The 10,144-nt window shown below is 39.7% G+C and overlaps 1 protein-coding gene across 1 annotated transcript in view; it reads left to right on the top strand.

The window, feature by feature from the left end:
- The window catches only part of TMEM68 (transmembrane protein 68), a 15,830-nt gene extending 5,690 nt beyond the window's left edge, over positions 1–10,140 (top strand). The window contains exons 3-6 of the mRNA XM_009071607.1: positions 2,688–2,881; positions 4,874–4,934; positions 6,840–6,979; positions 9,786–10,140. Of these exons, the coding sequence (XP_009069855.1) occupies positions 2,688–2,881; positions 4,874–4,934; positions 6,840–6,979; positions 9,786–9,890 (500 nt within the window). The 3' untranslated portion in view covers positions 9,891–10,140. The remainder of the gene's footprint in view (positions 1–2,687; positions 2,882–4,873; positions 4,935–6,839; positions 6,980–9,785) is intronic.
- The last annotated feature ends 4 nt before the right edge of the window (positions 10,141–10,144 follow it).

The following is a 10,144-nucleotide window of genomic DNA, read 5'->3' as shown; positions in this document are numbered from 1 at the left end:
TTGGGAGCCTTTTCCCAAAGAGTACAGTGAGGACAGAGATTTCACTTGTGTTTTTCCTACCACCCTCTCCTACAGTATGGACCATGTTTGCTTCTAGAGTCATCTGGAAGCTCTTTAGAAGGTTACTTACTACAGCCCCTCTCCAGTAATGTCCCAGAGGAAAGGAGCTGCGGCTTCTTGTCTGTTACATGCAAAAGGTGTTGCAAGATATCTTGTGGACTAGATGCTCTGCAGATACACATTTGTGGTTACCTACAGATGTGGAAGGTTAGATTCAGTGGTCTAAATGTTTTGTCTGTGTCTGTGGTCCTAAAGGTTAACCATGTTAAAATGGTGAAATCCTTGCCATCTTGCTACCAGGTAGCTTATAGCCCTGATGTTAGTCACAGGGGCTAAGCTAGAGAAATGTATGTAGCACTCATACTGAAAGAAGTGTTAAATGCATTGCTAGTTACTCTCCAAAGGGCTTTAAAACATTGGTGAGGACACAATGTTGTGGAAAACAAAAGAGGAGTATGTTGGGGCAAAGGATAGAGTCCAGGTTGAACTGTGGAATAAAATTAATTTTGGACTTCTTGGTATCTGGAAGAGTTAGCATCCCTTCATGCTCTAGAAAAAATGTGTTTAGATAATTTTGAGAGTTGTTTTGTTGTTTAAAATGGAAAAATAGATTCCTGGTCACTTTCATGCAATAGCCAGGTACTACCCCACTGTTTCTTCTGACTGCATGATGACCTTTGCCTTGGGCACAGGTAATCTGGCCGTTCTTTCAGGATCACTGCACTAGTTTCTGTCTCTCTGCTGCTCTAATGGAGGTGGTGGTTCTTTGCTGCTAGAGCAGAGATACTGATTCCAGCGTATGCATGATCTGCTGGCTAGGCTGTGAAGTACAGCTGAGAATATAAAGTTTATACTAAAAGGAGCTAAGAAATTTTGTGAAGACCTGGAACTTCCCCCCTGCAACTTGTCTGTAGTACAAATGTTTGTCTGTATTCTCTCTATAGTCTTCTTACTGACCTGTGAACTGGACATACTCATGGTGTTGCTCTATCACATACACCCTACCTCCCACCCCTTCCCCAGCATATCCAGTGCAGAAAGAAAACTATCATCAGTTTCTGCTTGCTTGGAGTTTTTTCCTGCTTGGCTCAACCCTTCTCATGACTGTTTTGTCTCTCCCCTAAGCTTGCTCACAGAAAGGACTTAGAGACAGGCAGCTTTGTATCAGCAGGCACATTCCAGAGAACTTTAATTAGTTTGGGAATGTAGAACGTTGTAAAAAGCAGCTATTGAAGGTCCTACAAACAAAGCACTTGAAAGAAATTAATTTACTTTAGGAAAACTCTATTTCAGGTGTGCTCTGTGGAAATGCTGCTAGACAAAGACTCAGTGTTATCAGCAGTGTGCAAGGCAGGCACAGCAAAGTATGGGACAGGTGTAATGCAGCTTGTGTTCTGTTGTTGTGTTTGTGGACAGATCCTGATTGTGTATAGAGATGAATTGGGAGTAATTATACTCACACCAACTACAAAGACTAGTTAGAGATCAGAGTTTAGTTAAGAATAAACAAATGATATGTTGCCTCATGCTTTTCTTCCCAAGCCCTTAGTTTATGTGAGCTGTAAGAGAAGATAGATCTCTGTCTTGTTAACTATACTTGGACTCGTTTTCAGCATGTGTGTATGTAACACTTGTGTTCATAGGAACAGCTATTCATTCGTTATTGAGAGGTAAACTCAATTCCATCAGTTTAGTGTCCTTGTCTATGGCTTATAGGGTGGGAATGTCTGTGTCGCAGTGGGAAACTTCAAGAAAGAGAAGTTTTTCATATTGCTCAGTCATCCAGAGTTCCCATTTTGGTATGCAATACTCATAAGTAGTGTATAAATTTAAAATTTATTGAACCAAGTGAACATAACTTGATTTCCTGCAAACAGAGGTTTATGTTAGTTCTGTTCTTTAACATTAGGCTAAATTGTTCAGCTATGCTCCCATTTGATGCTTGTAAGCAAATTTTTGATATTCTGCTGTTTCTTGAAGAGTAGGGTCAGTATGACCTTTCAAATTCATGATGATATGAGGAGTTATGTAACCTTGAAGTTAAAAACTAAAGTAAATACAGCGTTTTAACAGATGCCTTTTTGATTGAAAGGCCATCCAAGTACTCGCAGATGGAGCTAGGGAGTCAGTTGCTGCAGTGATCTGTAAAGCAGAGAATGCTGCATTTTTTTTTTTTTGTTGTTCTCCTTAAACATGACTGCTCTTTGCCAAAGTTCACAAAACAACAAAAAAACCCCCACAACAATTTTCTTGGCATTGCTTCTTTTGCACTTTATTTGGACTGTGCTACTTTTGAACAGTAGAGCTTCAGCAAGGAGCTAGTGCCCTGGAGTCAACAATTCCTTTGAAGGGACACCTGAAAGATGTCGGAGTTTTTGGCCAGTTCTTTTTTCAGTGTAGTCCTGATCCTGAGGTAACTCCTGACTTTACTGTGACAAAAAGGCACTGAAACCCCCAAATCTTCAACTTTTCAGACCAAAATCTCTAAGCAGGACTTAATCCTTCAGTCCTTCTTGGGGACTTGGGGCTACTGGTTATTAGACAAGTAAGTTTTAGCCATAGCGTTCTGTGTTGGGAATGGTTGTATGAATTAACGTTTTCTGAATTAGTATTGCCTTACTCTGCAGGTTTTAAACTATTACTTGATGTACATGGAGTTATACATGGATCACAAGAAGATTGTGTCAATACTCTGAAGCAGGGCCACCTGTTAGCCATTGCCCCAGGAGGAGTTCGGGAAGCACTCTTTAGTGATGAGATGTATACCATTATATGGGGTGATCGGAAGGGCTTTGCTCAGGTGGCCATTGATGCAAAAGTGGTAAGTATGACACATCAGAAGAGGAGCAAAGAATGTTAACTTAGCAGTACTTTCTTCAAGGGAAGGCTGTTTTGATTATCATATATTTGGTGTTCCATTGCTGACTGCCATGGGTATGGTCTACTTGCTCTCGTAACTACATTTCAAGACTCTTTTTGTTGCTTTTGATAAGAAGATTTAGAGTCAGCTAAGAGCAGTGTGGCCTGGATATCCAGAGTTCAAAAGAATGAGAGATGAAATACAGGATGATTTCTCCTTAACCCCTGACCAGAGTGGTTGGGAAGACTCACGGGCACTATGTGCTGTATTGGCATTTTATGGTAGTAAGGGAATGTTCAGGGCATACAGCAGGAGATGCTGGTCACTGGTGTGAGCTGTCTCTTCAGTTCTAATGTATAGCATTGTGCTTAGTCAGCAGGCAGATCATTTTTCATAGGGAACCATCTGTGAAAGGCACAGCAACATGTGATATATTTTAATTGTAACTATTTAAATAATAATTTCAGACTTCTTCTCATTCTATATATGTACTTGAAAGATGTGTGCACATATCTATAGGCCTGCAGATTACCTAATTTGAAAGTAAGTCTCACACCAAGGGTTTTATTTTTAGGTACCATCAGAGAGTCTAGTTAAATTTCTGGATTATATATAAATAGACTAGTTTTAAGACCCAAGTGTGTGTTGCTTTTCTCACAAGGAAAACAATACTGTTTAAAGAGGATATTTTCTAGAAGTTTAGATTTTACGAATGTATTGTAATAGCATATGAGAAGCCATACTTGAGATTCAACTATGGTTGTGCTAGTTACATTTATTTTATTGAATGTATGTTCAGTTCCCTTTATGCACTCAAAAAGGTCTTGCGGCTTCATCCCCCCTAAAAACACAACCTGAGAGATGTAGGAAGTGTTGGAGGCAGGCTGAAAGTGGAAAAAATATCTTTATTTAGATCAAAGACGAATTTTAAGTCACCTTGAATCATAAGCAGAACTCCTTATGGAACGAGAAACGTGTCTAAAACAGGGACCTTCAGCTTGTTGAAGTTGTCTCATTTCAGCAGTTTGCCAGAAATTTTGTCATATCAACCAACCTGGTGCATACAAAATCTCTGTTAAAAGTAAGATGTTCCAAATGAGATTGTTCAAGAATAAAGAAGTTTGTAACTATTCAGTTTAGGCAACTGCACTTCTTTTTATTTTTTATGATTGCATTGGATTATTTACAGACTTTTTTTTTTTTCCAAAAAAACTCCAACTTGATACCTGTGTGAAAAATGTCAGGTACTAGCTCATCGCTATGCTTGTTTTTAAAAAGTTTGAAAGAATCTGAATGTGTGAAAGTCTCATCAGTTCTGTATTTCTCATGATGCTATGTACAGTGAGTACATACTATAAAATGATACCTAAAAACTTCATGTAGTAGTTGAGCCCCTCCCAGTTCTTGTAAATCTTGACAGCTGTTTGCAATTTCAAAAACAGCAATAAAATCTTGAAATATTCAACACCATTCCAAATATTCATCAGCAGAAATAAATCATGGGCATGTATTAAATATGACACATTGCATGTGAAGCAATACAACCATCAGAGCAGAGGTAAATCAGGCAAGTTTAGTGTCCCAGTCCTGTGAATTCTTCCCTTTGACCATAACTGCAAATTAAGTAAGAGGTTTAGCCACTGAAGCCACAACTGTCCAAACCCTACTAGACGGGGGAGCAACACCTAAATGCTCCATAGGTTCTGAACTTCTGGATCTTTTTGAGAAAATGGACTTGTTGAAACAGTGACTCACTGAAATCTTGTGGTATTCTCCAGCTTGAAACCTCATGGCAGAAGGTCACAGAAGAACTTAATGTGTGTTTTGCTCTCTCTATGTCCTTGTCTGAGAAACACTTCTGAAATTTATTTACTTGTTGGGTTTAAGTGAGGTAGAAGTTTTTTAGACAACATTATCTTCATTAAATTCTTAATTATTTTTTTTCCCTCCTAGCCCATCATTCCTATGTTTACACAAAATGTTCGTGAAGGCTTTAGGACATTAGGAGGAATAAGTAAGATATTTTCTATTTTTTTTTGTAGTTTATTTTTCCATATGTGTTTAGCCTCTCTCTGTAGAAACAATCCCCATATATAAACTGGAGATTTGACACAGCCTTGTTTCTGGAGGTTGCATCTCTGGTAGAGTTAAGAGATGTTATTAGGATTTAATATTGGCATCAGATGTGATATTGGCTCATCTGAGTAACTTTCCACATAACAGTGTTCCTTCACAGAAGCAGTAGAAGAAAGGAAAAAGGAGCCAGAAAAAGGCAGAAAGATTATAGCACTTCTTTTCTCTGCTTATATCTGCCAGGCCAAACCTAGATTTTCTGCTCTCTGTTTAGAAGCAAAGCAAACAGTTTTGCAACTGACACATAGTTCCTTTAAACGTTCTCCTAAAGCTCTGTGCTTACACATCTACCTGTACTTAAGCTTTGAATGATTTGAATTATATTTAATCTGTAGTTGCATTACTATTCAGCACTAGACCTGTGGTTCCTAACAAAACTTTGCATTTGCCTGCTCTCTTTGCTCATCTCTATGGGACTTCCAGCCAGTACATGAATAGATGGGTCTACATTTGAAGGGTCTACTTTTTTTTTTTTTAATATTCTCCAACTTACTCTCTAGCTGAAGGGGCCTGAACAGCCTCCTCCACACCGCATGTCCTGCCTCAAGTAATGCATCATCACTTTCATCAGAGGACTGCAGGGCAACACAATTCTGTTTCTCTGCCCTTCTAATCTAATTAAAAGCTGTATATTGTATGGAGAATGCCAAGGCTTTAGATGCAAACACTTAGAGTAGTTCACACATTTGTCAGCATGTACAAAAATAAATAGCAATTAATTGTTGCTGTGTTCAGGAGAATCATCCCAAACAGAAGACATTGAAGCCAAAATCATTCATGCTACTTGCATTCTGCAGCAGAATTGCTAGAGGAATTGAATTCTCTTGATCACTGGAGGTGCTATTTCAGTTTCAGTAGTTTGGGGACATTCTTTGGTTTTATAGGCTGTGTACAGAGAATTCCACATCTTGGTCAGTAAGGATTTTTTTCATATGCCAACATTTCAGTTAATGGAATTTATTTTCTAAGACTGAGAGAATACTAGCACACATTCTTCAAAGGATCTGTTCTGGGTGCATTTGGGATGAATGCTTAGTAGGTGTCATGTGGGGAAGGTTTGTTCTCTTAGAAATACCTGCTTGTTTCTCTCTTTTTATATTGTTTAACTGCAACCAGTGTGTGATCTGAAAGCAATTCAGCGTGTTACCATGATCATCCTTTAGGCAGATAAGGCTGTTTCTGATTCTCTAGACCTCAGTGGGACTGAACAGAGCAGTCTTACAGTACTAGTTTCTTATGCTAACCTTTAAAATGACCTGAACTTGTAACCTCTGTTGTGTAGCATTTCCTTCCTCTCCAGAGAGGCAGCTATTGGATTGTTCTCATCTTCCTTCTCATTGCAGCTACTCTTTGGAGTAAAGATTTCACACCAAGTTAGAGTGGAAACAAGTCTGTTAGCATTAATGCAGCTTCCAGGGAATGAAAGTCAAGTGTAGAATAGCACTTGAGATGACCACGTTGTTTGAGAATCTGGGTTGGGGGCTAGGTTACTTGATAAGCCAGTTTCAGTGTTAAGACATACTGGGAGAAAAACTTTACAGAATAATCTCAGTCTCTCTCTCTTTCTCTCTTTCTCTTGCTCTCTCCCTCACTCTGTTCCTCCCTTCCTTCTTTACAGAATAATCTCAGTCTCTCTCTTTTTCTCTCTTTCTCTTGCTCTCTCGCTCTCTCCCTCACTCTGTTCCTCCTTTCCTCTCTCTGTTTCTCCCTCTCTCCTCCCCTTGCCTCCTCTTCCCCTGCCTCCCTTTATCTTTCTCCTGCTTTTGCCTAATTTTTTTCACATTAGAAATACTTAGGTCACTATATGAACGTATTAGGTTGCCAGTAGTTCCCATCTACGGTGGGTTTCCAGTGAAGATGCGTACCTTTATTGGAGAACCCATTCCATATGAACCAAATGTAACTGCTGATGAACTAGCTGAGAAGGTAAGATAGATATGTATGTATATGTATTTAAAATATTGAATGTTCTGATAGAAAACAATGCAATAGTATTGTCAAGTGATTTCTGCCTAGGAGCAAGTTAGAGAAATTGGTGGAATCATGGTAAATTTTGAACTTGCTTAATTCTGAATGCCCTTCTTAAATGCTATCTGTTCATTATTACAACTTGCAGATGTTCTAGGTCTTTTAAAGATTATTACACCCTATATTTGCTTCAAGAAACAATTTGCTTTAGAGACTGAACAAGTTCAGTCAGATAAGGCAGCTCTGGGTTGATCAGGAGATGAGCCCTTCATGCAAAGGAAGTGTTCTGCTTCTGGGTCTTTTCAGAAAGAAACTAATGAAGCCTTTCAAACATAGCAAGGCTGTATTCACAAACTGTTGAAATTCCATACAAAAAGCCAGTTAAGGTAAATAACTGCTTTTTCTAGTGTGTTTCTATTTCCTCCAACTTCTCACCCAACAACTTAACTGTTGAATGTTCCCCTGATTCAGATTTGGGTGGTTTATAGAAAGGATTGTCAGGTCCTCGTGTTCATTCGGTTTATTAATCGTAGAATCATACAATCATAGAATTTTAGGGGTTGGAATAGACCTTACAGATCATCTAGTCCCTACCCCTGCCATGGGCAGGTCACCTCCTGACTAGAGCAGGATGCTCAAGGCCTCATCCAGCCTGGTCTTGAACACTACCAGGGTTGGGGCACCCACCACTTCCCTGGGCAGCCTGTTCCAGTGTCTCATCCCCCTCGCAGTAAAAACCTTTTTTCTAATGTCTAACTTAAACTTCCCCTCTGTCAGCTTGAACCCATTACCCCTTGTCCTATCATTGCACTTCCTAACAAAGAGTCCCTCTCCAGCTCCCTTGTAGGCCCCTTCAGATAGTGGAAAGTTGCTAAGAGTTCTCCATGCAGTCTTCTCTTCTCCACGCTGAGCAGCCCCAACTCCCTCAGCCTGTCTTCACAGGGGAGATGCTCCAGTCCTCTTACCACCTTCGTGGCCTCCTCTGGAATTGCTCCAACAGTTCCATGTCCTTCTTATGTGGAGGACACCAGAACTGCACACAGTATTCCAGGTGGGGTCTCACGAAAGCAGAGTAGTGGGGGAGAATCACCTCTTTTGACCTGCTGGCCACACTCCTTTTGATGCAGCCCAGGATACGATTGGCTTTCTGGGCTGCTAGTGCATGCTGATGGCTCATTTTAAGTTTCTCATCCACTGTCACTCCCAAGTTTTTCTCCTCATTGCTGGTTTCAATTACTTCCCCACCCAACCTGTAGGTGTGCCTGGGATTGCCACGGCCCAGATGTAGGACCTTGCACTTCATTTTGTTAAACTTCATGAGGTTTTCATTGGCCCACCTCTCAAACTTTCACAGTGTAGAGACAAAAGCCAGTTAAGTGATGGAGCAGTCAGATGGAGTGGGCTGAAATAGCCATTTGAAAAGCTCTGCAGATGGTCACTTACAACATTGTGAAAACATCACTTGAGAGAAAGAGACTTTTCTTCTTGACCAGGCAGGTGTCAGTTTAGTTGTCTCTCCTCATTTGTTTGCAAAAGGACTCTTAAAATGTTTATCTGCTTTATCTTGGGCCCTGATTATGGAAAACTGATTGTTTCTTTTGAGCATTCAGTCTGAAAGTGCTTCAGACTTGTTGACTTTCAGGAGAGAATGTGTGTTTAAATGATTTTCTAACATGCATTGGCATCTTAAATGTGTGTCAACCCATACTGGTTTCTGATCTAAGTGCAAGTTTTGCTATAGATAAGGCCCCTAGAATGTGAATTCCCTAGAATCCTAGTTAGAGTAAATTTAAAGTTGTATCTCATGTTTTAGGCTATGGCACGGTATGGATTTTCCCATTATATATAGAAAAAATTAGGCTCAAATTTTTACCTAATGCAACTTTTAGATCTGTAGAGGCACTTGGGAGCAGATCTATAAAGTCCTTTTCCCAGCACTTAACATCTATGTGGTCACATACTTCATGTAAACAGTGGGAGCTTGTGCCAACAGTCATTTCCCTTTGCTGACCACTGGTTTACAAAGGTAAATATTTCTCTCTTCTGTCTCTGGCCTTAACAATTCACTAGTCTGTACTTCCTTAGGCTGAATAGGAAGGTTACAGTGTGTCCTCACCACAACTTTGTATATTGCCTTGGTTTTGGATGTTCCCTGTAGAGCTTTCTTTCTATTAAGAATGGCTGCTATGAACTCCTTGGCCTGTTTGCTTTCTGAGTGGATGTGAAGGCTGTGGTCACATGCAGCTAAGTGGCCCAAGCATGTGTTCTAGGGTCAGTTCCTCCTTTAGGGCACTTGAATACAGGGGTCATTGCTTTGTGCAAGTCAAATGTCCTGAGACACAATTGTGTTTTTATTGCTGCTTCTGTATAGGCACAAAGTTCATGCACACTGGAGGAGTATTACTGATGCAAACCTGGGCATAGGCAGGAGTTTGAGTTGCAGTACAGCCTGCAGGCTCTGACATGTTTTATAGATCTAGGTCTCTTCCTTAATTTACTCCATTGTCACTTTGCTTCCATGTGTCCCTAATAGAGCTTGCGAGCATAGCTACCAGAGATGAAAGATACTAGTTTGTTGGTCTGTTTCTTGGCAGTGTTGTCAGGATCACATCCTGTGGGCTTAAATATGTGGGAAGAAAATATTTTTAACTTGCAGTAGTTCTGTGGCATTTGAAAGGATGAAAAAGAGCCTAGAAATTGTGTTAATATATGAACAATATAAAAATGACTTAATCTGACCAAAACCTTTTCTCTTCCCTTACAGACAAAAGCCGCAGTCCAAGCTCTAATAGACAAACATCAGAAAATACCAGGAAATATATTTAGGGCTTTAATGGAACGATTTCAGAGACAAAAGAAAGAAGATTAAGGTCTTCTGAAATAAGTAATATTTAGTTATAATATTCTTAAGAGGTCACATTTGTAAATTATTCAATCTTCTCATAATAGGTTTTAAATACTGTCCTAATGATACTGCTGTGTAATTTAAGATAAAAGTCACTTGCTCTTGTCCTTTCCCCTGTCCAGTATCAAGCTCAGGAACCCAAACTTCAAATCATTGTAAATGGGACAAAGTTTAATTTTTGATAAATGCATTCCTACCTTGAAAGTGTCTTGGTCATT

Source organism: Acanthisitta chloris, unplaced genomic scaffold, assembly GCF_000695815.1.
Source record: "Acanthisitta chloris isolate BGI_N310 unplaced genomic scaffold, ASM69581v1 scaffold9790, whole genome shotgun sequence".
NCBI lineage: Eukaryota > Metazoa > Chordata > Aves > Passeriformes > Acanthisittidae > Acanthisitta > Acanthisitta chloris.
This window is presented reverse-complemented; position numbering and strand designations above follow the sequence as displayed.